Source organism: Botrytis byssoidea (genome assembly GCF_014898295.1).
Source record: "Botrytis byssoidea strain MUCL 94 chromosome Unknown BBYS_041, whole genome shotgun sequence".
NCBI lineage: Eukaryota > Fungi > Ascomycota > Leotiomycetes > Helotiales > Sclerotiniaceae > Botrytis > Botrytis byssoidea.
Window position 1 is genome coordinate 127,114 of NW_024065882.1, and position 21,297 is coordinate 148,410.

At 43.9% G+C, this 21,297-nt stretch overlaps 8 protein-coding genes across 8 annotated transcripts; 5 read left to right on the top strand and 3 right to left on the bottom strand.

Annotated features, from left to right (window-relative positions):
* Window positions 1–1,818: 1,818 nt before the first annotated feature.
* Window positions 1,819–4,059, top strand: EAE97_011767 (uncharacterized protein; the record flags this gene model as incomplete). The annotated part of the gene is made up of 3 exons (XM_038882282.1): window positions 1,819–1,924; window positions 2,133–2,864; window positions 2,924–4,059. 3 exons carry the CDS (start codon window positions 1,819–1,821, stop codon window positions 4,057–4,059), a joined length of 1,974 nt encoding a protein of 657 aa, XP_038726892.1.
* A 1,264-nt stretch (window positions 4,060–5,323) lies between these two features.
* EAE97_011768 (uncharacterized protein) lies at window positions 5,324–6,132 on the bottom strand (the record flags this gene model as incomplete). The annotated part of the gene is made up of 3 exons (XM_038882283.1): window positions 5,324–5,734; window positions 5,800–5,922; window positions 5,992–6,132. The coding sequence occupies 3 exons, from the start codon at window positions 6,130–6,132 to the stop codon at window positions 5,324–5,326; spliced, it is 675 nt and encodes a 224-aa protein (XP_038726893.1).
* A 1,398-nt stretch (window positions 6,133–7,530) lies between these two features.
* EAE97_011769 (uncharacterized protein) lies at window positions 7,531–9,150 on the top strand (the record flags this gene model as incomplete). Its single annotated transcript, XM_038882284.1, has 3 exons — window positions 7,531–7,549; window positions 7,605–8,284; window positions 8,344–9,150. The coding sequence occupies 3 exons, from the start codon at window positions 7,531–7,533 to the stop codon at window positions 9,148–9,150; spliced, it is 1,506 nt and encodes a 501-aa protein (XP_038726894.1).
* Window positions 9,151–9,727: 577 nt separating this feature from the next.
* On the bottom strand, window positions 9,728–10,855 carry EAE97_011770 (uncharacterized protein; the record flags this gene model as incomplete). The annotated part of the gene is made up of 4 exons (XM_038882285.1): window positions 9,728–10,013; window positions 10,066–10,209; window positions 10,271–10,709; window positions 10,825–10,855. The coding sequence occupies 4 exons, from the start codon at window positions 10,853–10,855 to the stop codon at window positions 9,728–9,730; spliced, it is 900 nt and encodes a 299-aa protein (XP_038726895.1).
* Window positions 10,856–12,605: 1,750 nt separating this feature from the next.
* Window positions 12,606–13,278, top strand: EAE97_011771 (uncharacterized protein; the record flags this gene model as incomplete). Its single annotated transcript, XM_038882286.1, has 2 exons — window positions 12,606–13,145; window positions 13,213–13,278. 2 exons carry the CDS (start codon window positions 12,606–12,608, stop codon window positions 13,276–13,278), a joined length of 606 nt encoding a protein of 201 aa, XP_038726896.1.
* Window positions 13,279–13,853: 575 nt separating this feature from the next.
* Window positions 13,854–15,713, bottom strand: EAE97_011772 (uncharacterized protein; the record flags this gene model as incomplete). The annotated part of the gene is made up of 1 exon (XM_038882287.1): window positions 13,854–15,713. One exon carries the CDS (start codon window positions 15,711–15,713, stop codon window positions 13,854–13,856), a length of 1,860 nt encoding a protein of 619 aa, XP_038726897.1.
* A 1,220-nt stretch (window positions 15,714–16,933) lies between these two features.
* EAE97_011773 (uncharacterized protein) lies at window positions 16,934–20,431 on the top strand (the record flags this gene model as incomplete). Its single annotated transcript, XM_038882288.1, has 1 exon — window positions 16,934–20,431. One exon carries the CDS (start codon window positions 16,934–16,936, stop codon window positions 20,429–20,431), a length of 3,498 nt encoding a protein of 1,165 aa, XP_038726898.1.
* A 492-nt stretch (window positions 20,432–20,923) lies between these two features.
* On the top strand, window positions 20,924–21,213 carry EAE97_011774 (uncharacterized protein; the record flags this gene model as incomplete). The annotated part of the gene is made up of 2 exons (XM_038882289.1): window positions 20,924–21,024; window positions 21,069–21,213. 2 exons carry the CDS (start codon window positions 20,924–20,926, stop codon window positions 21,211–21,213), a joined length of 246 nt encoding a protein of 81 aa, XP_038726899.1.
* Between the last annotated feature and the right edge of the window lie 84 nt (window positions 21,214–21,297).

The window sequence follows — 21,297 nt, forward strand, 5'->3', positions numbered from 1 at the left end:
CTATCCGCTTGGTCCTCCCGAAAATGCTGCTGTAGGGTGTAATGCCTTTCCGGATATCTTCCTATCTGATTGTTGCTCGTCGAAACAAAGCTGTCTTTGGCGGAGTAACTTTTGCTGCTTCTGCAGGGCGTGGGAATGTATTTGTAGCTGTTGAGCGTTCCTCTGTGGTATGGTATTTTGGTAAGCTATGTATTAATTACATTCACATAATATAGTATGAAGATAGTTGAAGAAGTGGCTAGGCCTCGATCTTTCTCATTGTACGCCATTTCCACGGCTTTTAGGCCAGTAGACGGTATGCCTTTTTGCCAGAGAGAACCTCCGGTCCCTCGAAGGCTTCAAATACTGCGCGGTGTTCTTTGAAGCTCTACCGAGAGATGCTGGGTATGCCAACGACCACTACAGCCAATGTAACTTAAAGGGATATTGCAGTGGCTTCAAAAGTCTTCTTGTCTTCTTCTGATTCTGCGGAGGGGTGTCCACTACGAGTTGACGCAGCTAATTGTAACTCGATACGCAAGCTACTGCTGTGGGATCTGTCGTTTTTCAACTGTTTGGAGCTTCTGTGGAAGTCTATTGAAGAATGCGGCAGTCGCTTTGGCTTCTTCGTAGTAATATTGTTGCTGTAGCTTTTTAAGGTACGCAGCCTTTCTTGTGCTCCACAACGAAACGGAACTCTATTAGTTATTGATTCCAGTTGGCTGAAAACAAACCAGAATACTGCTGATCCTCCAGATAGGTACAGTAGGACAGGTCGGCTAGCTTTGTTTCCAACGTTTGGTTCCCCTCCGACAATAGTCTGGGGTAAGTCAGCCTAGTAAGAAGGGTGTTCTGGAAAGCTTTCTGCTTAGTGTCTGTATACTTCCTTTAGCAACACAACCAGGTTGATACCTTTCTCAGGTCGTATTGCACTTTATTCTGTTGATAGAATCGGGTGAACATATTCTTATCTAATCGGGGTTTCAAACTGGTAATATTCTTCGTTGGAGTACACTCTTAACACCATTCCTTTAACAGAACCTCACTGCTGTCAAATTTGAGTTTTGCCCTTAGATATTCCCGTCAAGCACATACCCGGCTCGGCACCTTAGTTCACCTTACTTGGTTGCCAGAATCACTTTACCCCACGCTGTCAAATTATTCCCCTCATCTTGTCCAACCAAACCTACACCATTACCATACAACATTCTCAGCACAACTTTTATTGTCAAATGCGCAGCAAAGCTACCACATTTCCAAAACTACTGCTAAACTGATAAGACGAAAGTGCTCCTTTTACAGCTCCCATCAAAGACAATCGCCCAACTCTTTTGAGGTAAGATCGCGACAATCTTACCCCTACTCTTCCATTTCGCATCCTCACTCGAACAACCCCATTATTGCCAGCAGATTCTGCGATATCATGCGCATAAGAGCCTTGCGCTGATATCGCACATGCAACCATTGTTGTTTTTCGTCCTTCGAACGCAGAGACTCTGCGTTCGATCCTATAACGAACGAAATCTTGCTTTCTTATCCGCACTTTCGGCAAACATCATTCTCAAGCTGAAAATCAATGAGAAACGTTTGCACGATCAATGGATCTCTGAAGATTTCATGAGATCCCAATTAAATCTATATGCTACCCCTTGATCCATTCCCTCCTTCCCTCGCTGCCATCAATTTCAAGCTCCGTCGATCTTGCCTTAACTAACATCGTTCACTACCAAAAGTATCTAGCCACTGTCACCGCCTCTATCTACCCTTCCCGACTATAATTTATCGCATCCCGCATACGATCAATTTTTCGCCCACGACAAATCTCCGTAATTCCCCACCATGGAGACTTACGGGAAGAAGAAGAAAAACGCTCTGATGGGCTCGTTTGCTTCTCTTAGAAACAACCAGCAAATCAAAGCAAATAAGAGTAGAGCTAGCAACAGAGGTAAGTTGATCTATTCTATTTCCTCAAACCTCAAATGCCAATTCATTTACACGCATGTACTCCACTTTCATGTTCAATCATGTCCCCACGTCTTCAATCACGCTTGGCCATCCCACCGTCCAGTAGTCCGATTTGAACTTACTGTGTTTCTCAAATTACCTTAGATGCTATCAACTTGGAAGTAAAGCTAATACAAGACTATCAACAGAGTCAAGCACGCGCCAGTTGTCGGCCTTTCACTCTCCGGCCGGCACCGAAGAACAGCAATCAGTCGGAGAGACCCCGAGTGAGGACAATGGTGGATCGACAGATGAGATTGCCATCAATGAGCCACGCGATAAGCCCATGGCCGTCGAGAACGCCTTACCACAATTGCCCAGTCTCAATTTTAGTGAGAACGAGATGTGTATCACGGGCAAGAGTACAGTCACCGATACTGACTTTAATGGGACCGCCAAACCTTCATTGCACTCAAGAAAGAATCCAGCGCCCCCTATTCCTAGAAAATCTTCCAAGAGACAGACCGCGTTGAATAAGACATCTCGCCGTAGAAGCCCAACCAAGGAGTCTCAAACTCGAAGATTCCCAAAAGGACCAATTCTTCGGGCATCGGGCGGTCTTGACGAGCAATCACGCTTAATTGTCAGTCCTTCTGATCCAAATACAATTAATACTTCTGTTGCGCAAACATTCAAGGCAATGGAAGAACTCAAACCAGGATCGACAAATACTTTGGTCGTCGAAAAAAAGAGAAGATTAAAGGCCGGGACTTTTCTTAAGGTTAAAAATGTATTACAAGGAAGCTTTCGCCGTAGGAAGAATGATAATAGCCAAGAAAATCATTTGGTTCAGCCGCCCTTCGTCAACCCACCAACAATTCAAGAACAACCTGATAGACGCTCGGAATCTCTTAATGGCACAGACCTGAGACTTAATGAAGGTAGGCCTAAATGATGATCCCTTTCATCCAAAATTGGCGAAGCTAATTGTCTCTGATAGTACAAAACTTGAAGGAAAATTCCAGGCTGCAAAAGATGACAGAGAATCTCAAAATTCCCAGAAAGCCACTTAACAGTGATGTAAGATCTTTCCACAGTCAGAATTCTGCACTCACAGACCCATTTACCGAGCCACCAAGTTCAAGTGAGCAAGTTATGCAACTTTCAACCTTCAGTAACCAGATGCCTGAAATTGGATCCGCGCCAAAATTTCCAAGTATCGATCGCGCAACTAAGAAGTCTTCAGCCCACCAAAGCAACAGAGACTTCGATGATCTAGACTCACTACTTACTTCTAGTCCCTTGGCCCAATCGACACCAAGATTGCGGCTAGTGTGTAACCATACTGATCCAGACAGGACCAGGAGAATGCACAAAGTGGACGCAGGCTCACCATCTGTCCTCGACCACGACACGTTTGCTGAAGATAGTGAAGTCTACCAAGGCATGCTGGCAGGTAGCCCGATCAAGCTCAGAGAACAGGCCCAGCCTGAGCACCTTCGAAATATTGTTCAGCATGTTGGATTATTAAGAGAGAAGACAGTCAATAACTTCGTCGCTGCCGTGCAAACATTATCCGGATCTACAAGTGATTCAGGCTTTGCTCCTCTCAATCGAAAGTGGAAGAAGAACCCGTCTCCAAGCAAGGCAAGATTGGAAGAATTAAGCAGGCGTCTTCCATATTTCCCTGACCCAGAACCTATTCTCTACCGTAACCACAAGCATAAGGATAGCAAAGACATCAACAAAGAAACTTTTGCTTCACGTGAAAAGCGTAAGACCGACGATCAAGAGAATAAGGAGCTCTTGGAAGGACTTCTCACATCGGATGAGGATGAGCAAAGCTCAGAGCATGGAACGGAGGAAGAGGAGTTCTCACAGAAACTACAGACCCTCAATAGGGCATCAACGTCCTTGCCTCTAATTAACCTATCATCTAGACCCATATCATTGAGCCAATCATCCCCAACCCTTGGCGTTGAAGGTTTGGAGGTAAGAGTTTCTGCTCAGCCTAGAAATCTAATGGACCAAGATGACTCGATGATGGATCTGGATGAATTACAGTCAGTTCAAGAATCTTCTCCACCCCAAACATTTTACGATAATGTGGGCAATGGCGACCTGATCGAATTTTAAGAAATTTGTCTTCTTTTTGCTAACCAACGATTTCAGATGGGACGAGACCATGTATGATGTCGGCATGAGACATCACTAGAACTCATCCCACTAAGATTTCATATACTTTCACTCGATTCAGACTACACGTTGTTAAGATACCCATCCTACAATTTTGTCGCGGGGTTTTCGATTCGGAGTTTTGCTGTTATTACCTGATTAATTACTTATGCGACCGTTTTCTTGTGCTCCTATCTTAATATTTCGCTTTCGAAATATAGCAGACGGTCTTGCTTGGACGGATTTCGATTGAAAATTAGCAGCATTTATGCTTCCAGAAGCCACCGTCCGAGTTGATCGACTTGCTGTGTTTCTTATTTCATGTTGATGCCGCACTTTGCTTATATCTTTGGAGGATAATAATGGAATGCACGGTACGAAAGGATGTGCCAATAACCCAGAACGATATCTACAAGCTTGTTTTTGCTCGTTTTGTGAGTTTATTTTGTGCTTTTTTTTCCATCACATCTTGCCTGGTTGGTCAGGGTTGTGAGACAACGGTGTGGACAAATAGACAGCCCGATTTCACATCTGGTCTGATCAATTGGGAATGGTGATAATGTTTGAATGGATACTTAATTTGCAGGGAAGGTGGGAGAATATGCTGGAGGATTATGAGAGATTGTGCTTCGAAAATTGGGATGAGTGCATTAGGCGGGGATCGTGGTGGATGTTTGACGGCTTTCAAGTGGGACTTGATCGCATAGCATCTGGTGCACAGCTGATGATATGTTTTTTTATCTGAGACTTCGTTGACAATTCATATACCAGATGAGACAGGGCTTGGGAACAACAAGGATGGCTACTTGCTGACCAGTTGGACCATGCTCACTTACGAACGATGACGAAAGGCTTTGAAACGGGAAGGGTTTACTTCAACACTATTTGCGTTACGTTGTTTTGATTTTCGTTAGGTTCGCCTTTTGGTATATGGCTACTGAATGGCATGATGTGGAACTAGGGCTTTGTATCTCTATCCTCACGAGGGACACTTACTCGGGTTGCATCACAGTACATAGATAGGCAGAAGAGAATCAAATTTGTAATTTGCTAAACAACACAGTTGTATACCGATATAATATGACGTGATGTGATGTGATACCAACGGGATGTTAAATCCCAACATACCAAACTCGCATAATCCTGTTGAAGGACAAAACACTAAAAAGTCAAAAATCAAAAACTGGAACGCAAGGAAACCTCCTCTCAATCACCCCCGCGTCGTCTACAAAGTATCCCCACCCATCTCTCCGCTCATTTCCCTACTCGTGACGCCACGTCGTCCATTTATTTCTCCCTCTCCATTAACTTCTCCATTTGACTTCTCTCCATTAACGCCGTTTAACTTTCCATTGATACTCTTCTCTCCATTTTTCATCACGTTACCAATTCCATTTCCATCTCTCTTCTCCTCTAAAGCCCGTCGAATGTGAGCGCTCAGCCATTTTCCTTCTAAAGCTTTAGCGCTCATCTGTCCCGCCCCACTGATCTCTCCCACGCAAGAGGCAGTAGCACAGTTGCAGGGAAATGGCTGGGACATGGACCATTCGGTAGAAGGGTAGAAGAAAGTTAGTTCTTGGCCTACAGTGAGGCCGGTGTGGGAGGTGAGGATGGTGCGGTTTTGCACGTCAAAGATCTACGGGGATGGTTTAGAGGAGGACCGAGGACCGAGAGAGGGGGGAGTAGGCAGAGGAAACATACGAGAGAAGGTTCACAGGAATGATTGATGTACAATAAATCTGAATTGAGATTCAAATGTGTGTCTGCACCTGTTTGGACAGTAGCATAAGTAGCTTCTGGGGCATCGGTACATGGTGGAAATTCCTGAGATTGTGGTTAGCAACTACTCAAGATATGGATTCGGGCAGTAGTTATGTTGGTGGGGAAAAATACCAATTTTGCAAAAACAGCAAAAGGAGGAAGAGAAACTTTGGAGATGGATTTGGTGGTATATCCATTTTCATCCTCGCCGTAGATTACTTCTTGGATATGTGGGTGGGAAGGTTGAGACCAAAAGGGTTTGACAGGTGCCATCTTTGGGGATTTGAGGGGTTTGGAGGGTTTTGGAGGAATTCCGGATTGGGAAACTCTGAGGTTATTTATGGTGGGGTTTTGAGCGGGCTTGCTGGTTTATTGAAGGACAATTGCTTCTCTCTTTCCAATAGCTATAGCTATGGAATGCACTGGGTAGGTTTTCTTTGTAGAGAATCTGTTGTTGGATTGGATGGGATTGTTTTCTATCAAGGAGGAAGAAGGAACCGAATCGAAGAAAGAAAGAAAGAAAGAAAGAAAGAAAGAAAGACAAAAAGGAAGATCTTAACACATGCCAATTGTCAAACTACTATACATTAAAGCTTCGTCCCGTACCTCCCACTGCCATTACCACTAGCTCCAGCTTACCACACTTCATTCATCGGCCAGAAGGATCTTTTCCCTTCTGGCGTTTTTATGAACATATGTGACACATCTCAAGTAGTTTTAAGTACTCGACTTGTCCAGTAATAAACAGCCTTGTGAGAAAACGCAATTCCTTTACCTTGTATGGTTACCTTATGTGAATTGACATTCCAAAGCCCTACGCAGAACACGCATGAGGAAGATGTCAGGTACCCGCCTTTTCGCGGGGCCAAATTCGAGACGTGAACCGAGGTATTTCTGAATTACCGGTAGAGATGGAGAATTCTATGACGATCAATTGTGTTTTGAATGATGGGGAATATCGTGAGCTGATTTGCTTAAAAGGTGATGAAGGGGACAAGGTAAGTTTGAAGGGATTGAGATCGAGGTTATATACACTGTCGACATTTACTAATTACTAGTTATGGTATGTAGGTTGTATTTCCGTCGAAAGAGTGGGGTTGATCATATGCACTCGTTTCCCAAATGAAGGGGTAAGTTACAAGATCACCGGTGGATTACCGGCGGATGTATGTCCTGTGTTACATAAGCACCCTCTCATCTCAAGTGACGTCGATAGAGCAAACATAACATATAGATGTATAGTTACTTGATCTTGGCATTTTGTATATATCTCAAAATTTTCCAATTGGGTATTCAAAGGAGCAAGAGCGCACAACTCATCGTTTGTGAGCATCGATATCGAGATGCGTCCTGTTATCTAAAGCATCAGAAGGTAGGCCCGACTACTCGATATCAATTGGCTTAATAAAATATACGTCTACGTCATAATTAGTGACGTTGAAGGGCTTCGGAGAAGAGCTCCCGTCATACTAGATAGGCACTCAATCAATGCAGGGTGTCTTCTAGCTGGATTAGAATTGAATAGTTAAGTCTGATATATTCCATGATGTCTTTCCTTTCATATCTCTTTTGATCAATTTGTTGATCTTTACTCTCATATTTCTCATATCATACCTCTCTTAATAACAAAGTTATTATATTTGCCTCGCTACACAAGCAAACACAGTCACCATGGAAATCACAAAGGCAAGTTATCACCACTTCATATCTTAATCTTCAAAACGTATCTAACAATCCACAGGTAGGAATGATTGGAGCCGGTTCCATGGGAGGAGGAATGACACTTCTCCTCGCTGAAAAGGGAATCTCAGTTTCTATTCAAGACCCCTCCTCTTCCACCGTTGATTCCCTCATCCAATCTGCCAAAAACCAAAATATCACTTCTGGAACTCTATCCAAACATACTGAATACAAATCTCTTTGCGATTCCCTCTCTTCTCCAAAAGTAATATTCTTTTCCCTACCACATGGAACGGTAGGGGATACTGTCGTCGAGGGACTTCATCCATATCTAGAGAAAGGAGATATAATAATCGATTGCTCGAATGAAAATTGGAATAACACACAACGGAGACAGGGAAAATTGGTCGCACAAGGTGTGTATTATATCGGATGTGGTGTATCGGGAGGTTACCAAGCTGCCCGACGAGGACCAAGTATGTGTCCAGGAGGTCAAGAACAAGCTTTAAACATCGTCATGCCTTTACTGGAAAAAATGGCTGCGAAAGCAAAGGATGGATCACCGTGTGTAGCGAGAATTGGAGAAGGTGGTGCGGGACATTATGTGAAGATGATTCATAATGGAATTGAGCATGGAATGATGAGTGCGATTAGCGAAGCGTGGACTTTTATGAATAAACATCTAGGAATGAGATATGATGATATTGGGAAGGTATTTGAGAAGTGGTCTGCTCAAGGGGAATTGGTATGTGTTGTTCTCACTCCTATAGTCCATCAATTTCACTCACTAACCGATATTGATAGAAAAACACCTTCCTCGTAAAAATCGGCGCAGATATTTGCGAACAAAAAGATAAATCCGGAAACCACGTCCTAGCAGATGTTCAAGACAAAGTTGTCCAAGATATTGATGGATCAGAAGGAACCGGCATCTGGTCCAACACTCAAGCCACTTCTCTTCACGTGCCAGCCCCAACTCTCTCCACTGCCCACTATCTCCGCATCGTATCAGCCTATCGTGGACATAGACAACAGGTCAACGAAGCATTCCATGATTCATTCAAACCCTCAAAGATCACAGATAAGAATGAGCAGGAGAAAGAAAGTATCATAGAGGATTTAAGAAAAGCAGTTTATACAACCTGTCTAGCATCTTATGTCCAAGGCATGAGTATCATTGATAAAGCCAACCGTCAGAATAAGTGGAACATCGACTATAGCAATATCGTCAAGATCTGGCGCGCGGGCTGTATCATTCAAAGCGACCACATTTCTTCTCTCCTCTCTCAAATCTACACTTCTTCCTCCTCTTCCACCAAATCAGAAACCCCAGACCTTCTCTACGCCTCTCCCATCGTCTCCGAACTAACCTCCGGATTTGAACCCCTTAAGCGCATCGTACTCAAAAGCGTAGAGTACAATGCCATCACGCCGAGTATCTCAGCTACACTGGAGTATCTCAAGTATAGCGGGAACATGGAATTGCCGACGCAGTTCTACGAGGCGGAGTTGGATTATTTTGGGAAACACATGTTTGATAGTAAGAAGCTGGACGACGAGGTGGGGGAACCGGAGACTGGGAAGAGACATTTTGAGTGGAAGAAAGCTTAGCTTATGGCAGAGGTGGGAAGAAGGAGGATGGGGCGTAGGATAGGGAAAATATAGTCTAATAGGCTTGAATTTATGAGTACACTGTGCAATTTAATATATCAGACTATAATTTGTAAAACGAGATAGAACCTTGCTATTGATACAAGAGGATCTCCCTAGAAATTTAGATTTCTGTGTAGTAATATCATATGAATTGCATAACAAATCACGAGCCTCTGTGATTGTACGTACATGGTACAGTACACATACAGGTATCAGATAGCCATCAAACATAATATCTTTTTGAACTTCTGCACAAGCAACATCGCCATTGGTAAATGAAGTCGAAGATGAGAACTTGTATTTGTAAATAGAGGGGAGGCGAGGGAAGCCAGGCCGCCTACCGAGAATAAAGGTAATGTAGCCCAACTTGATGATTTATTTGGCTATGGGATTAGACATCTTGAGGATTACACATGAAAGACAACATAATTTTCACGGTAAACGCTACAGGACGTGATTAGGTATTCATTGAAGTAATATTTCATTATATTGATATCATAACCCCTCATTCATTAAGCACAAGCCTCCCATTCGTCTAAGAACCAACCTGCACACCTCCATTAGGGTGCAAACTTTGACCACTAATAAAACTACTATCCGCACTCGCCAAGAATACAAAACAAGTAGCGCATTCTGATGGTTGACCGGGACGACCCATGGGAGATGTGAATTCTTTTTGTGCTTTCTCGTTCATGGTTGCGGGGATAAGAGGGGTCCAGATGGGGCCGGGACAGACGGCGTTGACGCGGATACCTTTGCTGATTTGTTGGTTGGAAAGAGCGCGGGTGAAGGCTACGATGGCACCTTTGGTGGAAGTATAACTGGAGAATTGTTAGTGGCGGGCTTGAAGAAAGGGACAGTGGGAAAACTTACTCGAGAAGATCTGGGCGACCGACGTATGGGTTCACGGAAGCGCAGGTGATGATTGTATCACCGCGGGACATTTGTGGGAGGACGTATTTGGAAAGGAAGAAGAATGGATGGATGTTAACATCAAAAGTGTTAATCCATTGCTCTCTATTTTCATCGTTAGCATCATGTAAACATTCTCCAAGTAGGAGGAGAGGTTCAAACATACTCAGATAGCTCATCAATGGTCTCCACCATCATCTGAGTACCATGATTCAGGACCAAAATGTTGATTCTTCCCATAGCCTCCTTAGCTTTCTCGACTACATTTTTACAAGCCTGTTGGCTCTTCAAATCTGCCGAGAACAAATGTATCTTTCCTCCCTTGGCCTCAACCAGCTTCTTGGTTTCTTGTGCATCTTTCTCTTCTTCGGGTGTATAGATGATGGAACTTTCTGCTCCTTCCATGGCATATAAAATGGCGACGGCACGACCAATTCCACTATCTCCACCGGTGATGAAGGCTTTCTTGCCCTTTAGTTTACCGGCGGCGAGATATGGTTGGTAGCCTCCATCATCGGTGGGGAGTTGGTCGTTGATGGCTTCTTTTGGCAGTTCGGTTTGATGACCTGGAGCGGACGATTGGTGGGACACGGGAGGTTGATGACCTGTAAGATATTCATGTCAGTGTATTGTTGACGTGATACGGTGGTGTGAGGGGTATTGGAAGTTTGTCGAGCCGAACATGAGGGGAAATGGGGATGGGATATCTTCACAACGTACCCTGCTCGAAATGACCCTTGCTTGCAGACATATTTGATTGTTTGAATGTGTTTAGATGGGGTTGATTGAGTAAGTTTGATGATTGAATTTGATGGTAGCAAAGTGATTAAAGGATGATTGTCTATGGAAAAAGAATTCTCAACCAATTTACGCAGAACTTCATCTTTTCTTATACTCATCAACCGTATGATGCAGCTTCTCCAAAAGCTCTGTGACGATCACCACACACTTCTCGATCAGAAAATGGACCAAAAGCTCCGAAACGCTCCATACAAAAAGAGGGCGATTGGTTAAGCACATTATGATATCAATGCTTGACACTCTATGGAGGGGTAGCTCCTACAGATTTCGGTCCTTTCGGGTCGAGATCCATGATGTAAGGAGTTTTATGGGATCGAGAATGGTCTCTCATGATGGGTGAGTGATGTAAGTGAGGTAAGTGAGGTAAGTGAGGTAAGAGTTTAGATGCATAGAAGTTCATTGGTTGAGAAAGTCGGACTGAGCTCAACTTGCATCAGACTTTGCCCACCGGACTTTCTACGTAATCGGAGGGGTCGAGCCGGAAGCATTACCGAGAAGGCTTGGCTCGTCGGATGAACATCGAGATTGTGAAATGCCATGTAAAATTGACGACTGACGACTGGATTGCTGTTACTTAACCTTTGACTGTTAAAGTATAAGAGATCCAGATATCCCTTTATTGATCTTACATTTGGATATCGCACGAATTATGATTATGGCTTTAGTTTCATACATCAGACCTCAACGTGGCATATTGAAACGAATGTCAAGATCAAATCCGCATGCTTTTAGGCACATATCTTGTACTCCCACAGCTATGGATTATCTGCTCACTACCGAGTAGGTATCTCTCTCTACCTCATGCAGTCATGAAATGAGTCTGCATCTAGTTTTATACGTTACCGTTGTTCAGATATGTTGGGCTACTCATGGGACCTCTATTATTGCTATCGTCTAAATAGTCTCAATAACAAATTCTTTTCTTTTCTCAATTCTTTGTTTGCACTGTTCACTTGTATCTGTATTTGTATCTACATCTGTATCTGCATCTATTTATATCTTGCCTGCCAGTTTCTGTTGGTACATCTGATTGTCATTTCGGTTCTTGGTTCTTTGGTTCTTGTTTTTCTTCCCCATTCTCATCCAACATGTTCCGCACCAGCCACATATATTTCTCAGCACAGCCACCCGCCACAACCAACCGACGTCATCCCCAATCCTCCATAAAATCAAGTTTCTCTCTCGATTCTCACCAAACTCAAAAAGGCATCAGCCATCAGCCATCAGCCATCAGCCATCAACCATCAACCATCAACCCCATCCTGTCATCTCTGCCTGCTAGGCAATTTAAACATTATGAGCCACAGGACCCTGAAAATTCTTTTTAGAACTAGGACAGAAGTACCGTCAGCCAAGACCATTTCCCCAGCAATTTTCAACCTAATTCCGGAAAATAATCCTCTCAAGACAACTTGCTTCCTTCTCATTCGCGTGAATTTATTTAATCCCTTCCAGTATGACGTGCAACCGACCAGGACTTGATACCTGTATATTCCCTTATCAACGTTGACAACTTGCTTTGCCGTCATATGTATGTACATCACATAGATGATCACTTCTATCAATATCACACATTCACCTCTGTTGCCAAAATTACATCCAGATAACAACTCTTCCCAGTTTGAAGTCCCTAAACCCACAATTTCCCTGAATTCAGGAACTCCTACATTCATCAAACGCTTTCTATAAAGACATCCGAAATGTCCCCTCATGTTACAATTCCAATCCCATTAACATCATCTTCACAAACACAAATCGTACCCAGAATAAAAAACGACGACCAGTTACCTGATAAAGCTGCATTAAGAACTCTATCTTCTTTTATCAAAACTTATCGAAATCAATCTACTACTTCCATACCAATACCACAAGAAACACAATCTCACACTCCACAACCTTCACCTCTCTCACAAATCCACACACTACCACAAACACCCACCACAAGAACACCACCAAACCAAGACCTAAATCTTAAAATGGCCCACACAACCACAACCGTCACCACCAAGCCCTCCCTCCTCTCCCGTCTCCGCGGCGCCAAAACCCACCGTCGCACCTACGAAAACACCACCACCCACAGCACCCACCACCGCAAGCAACGCACATGGGGTAACCGTCGTCGCGCAGGCGCCACCGCACAGCCTGTCCACCACCACCACCGCAAGCCCAGCGTCGGTGACAAGATCAGCGGTGCCCTTTTGAAATTGAGAGGAAGTTTGACCAGGAGACCCGGCTTGAAGGTATGATATCTCTATACAACTCCACTCTCCCACTTCCTTCGAACATATAAATTAACAAAGAAAACAGGCAGCCGGAACCCGCAGAATGAGAGGAACTGATGGAAAGGGTAGTCATCACACTGTTGTATACTAAATTACCTTACCTCTCTTATCTTACACCACACCACATTGTACTGTACTATACCCTTTTACCTTTTCACATGCATGGACGCATGGTTGGATGGATGGATAATTGCATACATGCATCACGAATTACGAACGACCGATTGTATTATATGGATATAAATGGATACGGCGATACCCAGAGCGGAGCGGAGGAGATGGAAGTTTTTGCTGTTAATGAAGTTGAAGTGAACGTTTTAGCGTAGCGAGCGGGACTTTATATCTAAAGGAATATTAATAAAATCATACATAAATCATCGAGTCTCTTTAATTGTGAAAATAAGATAACATGTTTTGAAACCTAAAATATTTGGTTTAATACAAACGCTGGTACTGACTGGCATTCATATTGACATGGTATTGGTACACAAATGCTCTGCATACCCCTGAACTCCGAGCAATATCCCCACATCTATCCATCGTACAGTAAAAAAATATTGACATACACATGTCGCTTCGATTCGCTTAAGTGCACAAAACATGAAAGACTTTCTTTGTGTATATCCTTCCACTGCAGAAAGCTTCTGCAAATTCTCAACGATACATTTATTTGTCGTCAAACCATCTGCCCCATCCACTCTCTTTTCCCCTCTCAGCCCCCGCACCACCAGCATATTTCTTCTCCTCCTCCTCCCACTTTAACCTCTCGACTCTTGATCTCGCCAAGAAAGCCCTTGCAAATCTCCACGCTTCTGTATCGGCTAGGTTCCACGCCTCAACAGCCCCTTTGATCTTCAAATCCTCCTTTGCAGTGCTCCCACCAAATGCTTTTGCTTTTTGCAACAAAAGTGCTTCCTTATTTTTATCCTCCTCAGTGGGTATTGGCCCGTCTTTTGGATCGTGAACTGGTTTTGGTCTACGTTCTGGACCTGGGACTGGAGTTTCTGATTTTCCTGTGTCAGTTGCATTGCGAGGGATGGTGAAGCCGAAATGCCAGTCTAGATCTGAGGGAACTTCCTTCTCGGCTGTGAGCCAGAGGGAATGGGACGTTCCATGAGGACTAGCGACTGCCTCTTTGAATTTAATGATTCGTGGAGTACCCGAAACACCTGTACCGAGAAGTTCTTTAGTAAGTGTGGAGAGCCAAGCATCACGAGGAGACTCTCGTCTGATCCACGGAACATCAATACTTTCTTGGAAGCTGGTCAATGTAGACATTGTGTAAGGATGGGGAACAGTTCCAATGGTATAAAGACCTGATGTATTGCGGTAGAAAGCAGGTGTAGTAATCGTCATCGGAGACGAAGCAACACACGGCTTGCACTTTGGTCGATTTGGAGGGCAAGATGCTGGCATTGGCGAATCGGGGCATTGTGCAAGATATTCAGCAAGTTGTAAAGCTGGTTCGACAACATACGACATATGTTCTGGTTCCGGTTTAACCACGGAAATCCCTTTGGTAAAGATGTTTTGCCATGTTTGATGAAGATGAGATATCATCAGATTGTTTAATAATTTCATACCCGCTGCTTTATTCGCTTCATACTCTTTCGCGACTTGTGGGTATTTCTCCTCGAGGGTTTTGGTCTGATAAAAAGCTAAGGAATCATGGGAAGGGTCGATTTCGAAAGTATCCGTTGGGACAGCACTAATGAAATCTTTGGCATCTTTCAAACTTGGGTTTGCTAAAGCCACTTTGACAGCTGCTGTGATATCCGCCTTGGATCCCGCGAAGATACCACTTCCCATTTTTTCGTATCTCGTCAATAATGGATATACTCCTCTTCTCAAGTAGCTCAGAGTTTGGTCTTCGTAGGGACCCATTGGAAGCGTAAGGTAATTGCAAAGTAATCCGGTTCCCATGTTTTCCCAAGCCAACCATCTGGTCAAATCTGTTTTCAGGGAATTTTCGACTTCAAGCCGTTGTAACTCGGGATATAATGGGTTGTTCATGGCTTCCGCAGGACTCAAAATGATGGGTTTAAAGCCTTGCGCCCACCATGCCCTTCTCCAAGTAACCAAGACTGCATTCTCCGCGTCTTTCAACTCATTATCCTTTTCTATTGTATGATCGTAGTATGTGTAAATGGTTGGACGTTCAACAAGAGGTGGTAGTAGGGATCGATTCTCGTCCAGAGTCACCGATGATGAAAATGGACTCAACCAATTCCAATTAGCATGCCATTTAGACTCGCCGTATTCACTATTCTTCTGAACCGGTGGAGCATGTGCTGCTTGTCGGAATGGATTGAGGATACTCGGTGAAGGTAATTGTTTAGGAAGTTTGGGTAATGACATGCGATGGTCTGTAAATCTGCCGAGTGATGGGCCGGATGGTATCGAGTTGGGTAGAGTAAATACTAATGTAATAACAGCGAAGATTGCAATGGTGCCGAGAAGAACGGCCATGCGACGAGGGGGGACATGAGGTATGGGTGTCCCAAAGAAGGTTCGTTGAATAGGCATTATGAGAAAGAGAATAGAGACAAAAAGATTATCTATTAAAGAAGAAGACCAATGCTTTCTAGTACCACATTGAAAAATTGAATGATAAGTTTGGACTCGAAAAGATTGATGAAAGTTGTCTTCTATATGAGCTGACGTATACCGACTGTGTATCAAACGCAAGTACGTACAATGAAGTACTTCGTCCGAATCCTCGACTTTCTTGAGAGGAAAGTCTTCGCTGCGGTAGATTCACCTGCCAAGGGAGTGTAGTTTGAGTATGGATAGGAATCTAGAAAGAAGACAATGTGGAGAAAGGACAGAAATTGAAATAAAGTATTAAAGTTGTCGGGAATCGAGAATGGAGATGTTTGACATTTGAATAATTCTAGATAGGAGAAAATCATGTGTCTTGGCCTCCTCTTCCTCCAAGGTGCAGGTTCCAAGTCTATTTTGAGCCACCGACCAATAATTAAAGTGGAACGCGTATACCCGCAAAGACCAAGGGTCACATCTAATTTGATTGGTTCCATCTAAGAAGAGAAGGGCTTGATTAACTTTTCTCCGTTCTCCTTTCTCCACTCTGTGAAGATCTCAATGGCAAGGGTCGATGGTGCGCAATACAATGTACTATCAAGACTCAAGAGGTGTATCTACAATGACCACGTGATGGTCCGATGACGGAATGGGATTTCTTCACTTGTCACATTTTGAGGTGAAAAATCTCGGTTGATCTTCGGCTCAACTTTTCTGTATTGGAGCAGTGGCAGAAAATTGATGGATGCATGTGTGTATGACTCCCAATCCTTTTCTCCATACAATTGAATTTTTTATAAAACCCGAGAAGATCTCTACATATCTCGATATCTCTTCCTTTCCTTTCCCTTCCTATGCTCTTCTCTTTTTTCTTTTAAGCTACTCCTTAGTTCATACCTAGAAACCTATCTTCCCACATCTCACAGACATAAATTGATTTTATCGTCTTAAAACGTACCAGTGATTCACACTCCCAACAGTATCACGAAAACCTCTCCACGACTGATTCAACCCCCCTCGAGGATACGTTGATCCAAACATACAAAGTTCGAGTAGAGAAACATATAAACGGTAATTGGAATCTGTTTTGATTTGAAGTAGGTAGTTGAAATCCTTCTCAAATCTGAACATTTCAAGCATCATTTGAAATCTTGCTCAACTTTTACCCCTCCAAACCCCACCATTCAAAAAAAAACCTAACAAACATGGCATCAACAAACTTCGAATTACCAGATCCAACATCAGATCTTCATTGGTCTGCTTTCCGTGGTGCTATTCAAGATATCTTCACTGCAAATGCTGAAGCTCATCCTGATAGACTTTGTGTCGTGGAAACTGCCTCAGCTACTTCCCCAAGGAGAGAATTCACCTACCGACAAATCAACGAAGCTTCAAATATCCTAGCTCATCATTTGGTGGAGCGTGGAGTTCAACGAAATGAAGTCGTCATGTCTTATAGTTACCGTGGTGTGGACTTGGTTGTCACTGTCATGGGTATCTTGAAAGCCGGTGCTATTTTCTCAGTTATTGACCCTTCATATCCTCCCGATCGCCAAAACATCTACCTTGATGTTGCAAGACCAAGAGCTTTGGTTGTGATCGACAAAGCTACCAGAGAGGCGGGAGAGTTAACTGAGAAAGTACGCAATTTCATCGCCGAAAATCTGGATTTGAAGACCTACATTCCAGGTCTTGAATTGAAGGACGATGGAACTTTAGTCGGTGGAGATGATCAAGGGAAGGATGCTTTCCAAGCCCAACAATCCTTGAAGGCTAAGAGTCCTGGTGTTATTGTTGGACCCGATTCTACACCAACTTTGTCATTCACTTCCGGCTCAGAAGGTCGTCCAAAGGGTGTTCGAGGAAGACATTACTCTCTTGCATATTACTTTGACTGGATGGCTGAAAGATTTGGCTTGTCTAAGAATGACAAGTTCACAATGCTGAGTGGTATCGCTCATGATCCTATTCAAAGAGATATCTTTACACCTCTCTTCCTTGGTGCTCAATTACTGGTTCCATCCAAGGATGATATTCAACATGAAAGATTGGCTGAATGGATGAGAGAGCACGGTGCCACGGTTACCCATTTGACACCCGCAATGGGTCAAATTTTAGTTGGTGGAGCTAGCGCCGAATTCCCAGCTCTTCATCACTCCTTTTTCGTCGGAGATATTCTGATCAAGAGAGATTGTAAGGCGCTTCAGAAATTGGCACCAAATGTGTTCATTGTGAACATGTACGGAACAACTGAAACACAGCGCGCAGTTAGTTACTACGAGATCCCAAGTCAAGCCTCGGATCCACAATATTTGGAGAATATGGGAAATGTGATTCCAGCTGGTAAGGGAATGAAAGACGTCCAATTACTTATCGTTGATCGCGAAAATCGAAACCGCATCTGTGGTATTGGAGAGATTGGCGAGATTTACGTTCGAGCTGCTGGGCTTGCTGAAGGTTATCTTGGAAGTGACGAACTCAACAAGGTCAAATTCGTCGACAGTTGGTTTGTTGATAACTCCAAGTGGGTCGAGGAAGATGCAAAGAACGCAAAGTCCTTATCCGAAGAACCTTGGAGAGAATTTTATAAGGGCCCAAGAGATCGAATGTATCGATCAGGTGATTTAGGCCGATATACTCAAACTGGAGACGTTGAATGTGTTGGGCGTGCAGATGATCAGGTCAAGATCCGTGGCTTCAGAATCGAACTTGGTGAAATCGACAAATACCTCTCAGATCATGTCATGGTTATGGATAATGTCACTTTGGTAAGAAGAAATAAGGATGAAGAACAAACACTTGTCAGCTACATCGTACCTGATATGCAAAAGTGGGCGCAATGGTTAGAGCAGTTAGGTCTCGAGGATGACACTTCCGGTGGTGAAGGAGTTCAAGGAAGACTTCGAAGATTTTGGTCTCTCGGCGAAGATATCAAGAAGTATCTCAAGACTAAGCTGCCATCCTACGCCATTCCAGAAGTCATCATTCCTTTGGAAAAATTCCCCCTTAATCCAAACGGAAAGAAGGACAAGCCCGCGCTTCCATTCCCAGATGCTGCACAATTACAGGCAGCAAGACCTGTTGGTGCTTATGCCGAGCTTTCAGATAGTGAGAAAGAGGTTGCAGCTATCTGGGGATCATTAATCCCTACTATTGATGAAAGAACAATCAATCCTGATGATTCATTCTTCGACATTGGAGGCCATAGTATCTTGGCACAACAAATGCTCTTCAAGGTCAATAAAAAGTGGACCGGTATTAACATCAACATGAGTGTCATCTTCCGAAACCCAACATTGAAAGGGTTCGCCGCAGAAATCGCACGTAGATCATCATCCGATGGCGATGTGAAGGAAGAAATAGAAGTTGCAGAAGATTATGAAGGAGACGCTCATGCCCTTGCCAAAACCCTCCCATCGACATTCCCCTCAGCGGATGAGAAGATCACTTCAACCACACCTCTTACCGTCTTCCTTACAGGTGCTACTGGTTTCCTTGGTTCCTATCTGATGCGCGATCTCCTTTCCCGCTCTCAGCCGATCAAAGTTATTGCTCACGTGCGAGCACTCGACTCTAAGGCAGCTCTCGATCGCGTCATTCAAACTTGCCAAGCCTACGGAGTTTGGGATCCTTCTTGGGAATCACGCATCTCCTGCGTCGTTGGTAATCTCGGGGAACCCCAGCTAGGTCTCTCCCCGGAAGATTGGAAGACTATCTCCGAGACCGCAAATGTCATCATTCATAATGGAGCCCAAGTCCATTGGGTCTACCCATATCAAAATCTCAAGCCTGCAAACGTAAAGGGAACTCTCGACATTCTTTCCCTTTGCGCAACCGGTATCCCCAAACGTCTCTCCTTCGTCTCATCTACCTCTGTCCTTGACACAGACCACTTCGTCCAACAATCAAGATCTGGTGTCGCTGTATCCGAAGAAGACGATCTGTCTGGTTCAGCAAAGGGTCTCGGGACAGGCTACGGTCAATCAAAATGGGTAGCCGAATATCTCGTCCGCACAGCCGGTTCCCGCGGTTTGCGCGGTACGGTTGTTCGACCCGGTTATATTACCGGTGAGAAGACCTCTGGCGTAACCAACACAGATGATTTCCTGATCCGCATGGCGAAAGGGTGCATTCAGCTCGCCTGCCGTCCACGCATCTCCAACACAGTCAATCAAGTCCCTGTCAATCACGTCGCGCGTGTCGTTATAGCCTGCGCTCTTCACCCCGCTAAAACACCACTTGGTGTCGCTCAAGTTACAAGTCATCCCAGATTAACATTTTCTCAATACTTGTCCACACTCGAAACATATGGTTACGATGCCCCTGAAGTCGAATATTCAGTCTGGAGTCAAAAACTCGTAGAATACGCCGCGAATAACAATCCGGAGAAGGAACAACATGCACTTATGCCTCTTTACCATTTCGCTACCTCAGATCTCCCAGCTGACACCATTGCTCCAGAGATGGACGATGTCAATGCTGGTGCGTCACTTAAAGCGGATACAGAATTCACGGGTGAGGATCTAAGCGCAGGTGGTTATTTGGATGAAAACATCATGGGAAATTATCTTGCTTATTTGGCAGGCATTGGATTCATGAGTTTGCCAGAGGAGGGGAAGGGAAAGAAATTACCCAAGGTGGAAATTAGTCCTGAGCAAAAGATTGCATTGCTGAGAGTTGGAGGAAGAGGTGCATTGGTTTAAGGGGAGATTTGGATTTCTATCTGTATTCATATGGACAAGATATAGTTTCATAGGGAGCGAGCATAAGAAACAAATCGAAGAGCCACCTGTGAGGGTATTCAGAATGTGTCCTTTGCATTTACATTGCGCTCATTATATTCTTATGCATGAAGATACGTATGCTCATGTGAAGTTCAACTGTGAGAGAAGTCATGGCCAGAGTGAAATCGACATCCCTGGACGCATCTTACTGTTCAAGAAAATCGATGAAGAGTGGTGTTATGCACGACAATTTCTAATAATATCACGGGGCCATTGTTCCTAAAACGTACGGGCTAATTTTTGAATGCCGAATTGAATCACCAGATGAAGTTCTGATCGTAGGAGACGGTGAGGACGAAATCCATACCGCAGAAATTTTTCAGACAAAGTGCGTCACATAATTGGTCACGGCAAGTTCAGATTAATAAAAGTTGTAATTCAGAGACTGTATGTTTATATTAAAGGATAGATATGATAGCAATTATAAAAAGTCGCCCTGAGCAACAAAGTGTGTCGGCCAAAAGATATGGACCAAAATATCCACAACCCCCGAAAGGATTCAAGATACCTCGGTGAGTAATCGGACGAAAAGTCAATCTTCTTCCTCCAAAAATAGGCCTATACCACAGGTTGAACCGATCCACGATGGGAAAGGGGGTAAGGGCCAGAGTGTTTGGGAAGTGTTGTATAATGCGGAAAGGGAAAAAGATGCGCATATGCGTCATGGGGAGCACAATGAAACTGATTGTATTGCTGATTAAAATTATATTATTTCGTATATTCTATATAGTTCAACGGCTGTGCCAGTGTTCCAATCGATGTGATAAAGTATAGAAGAGCCCTGT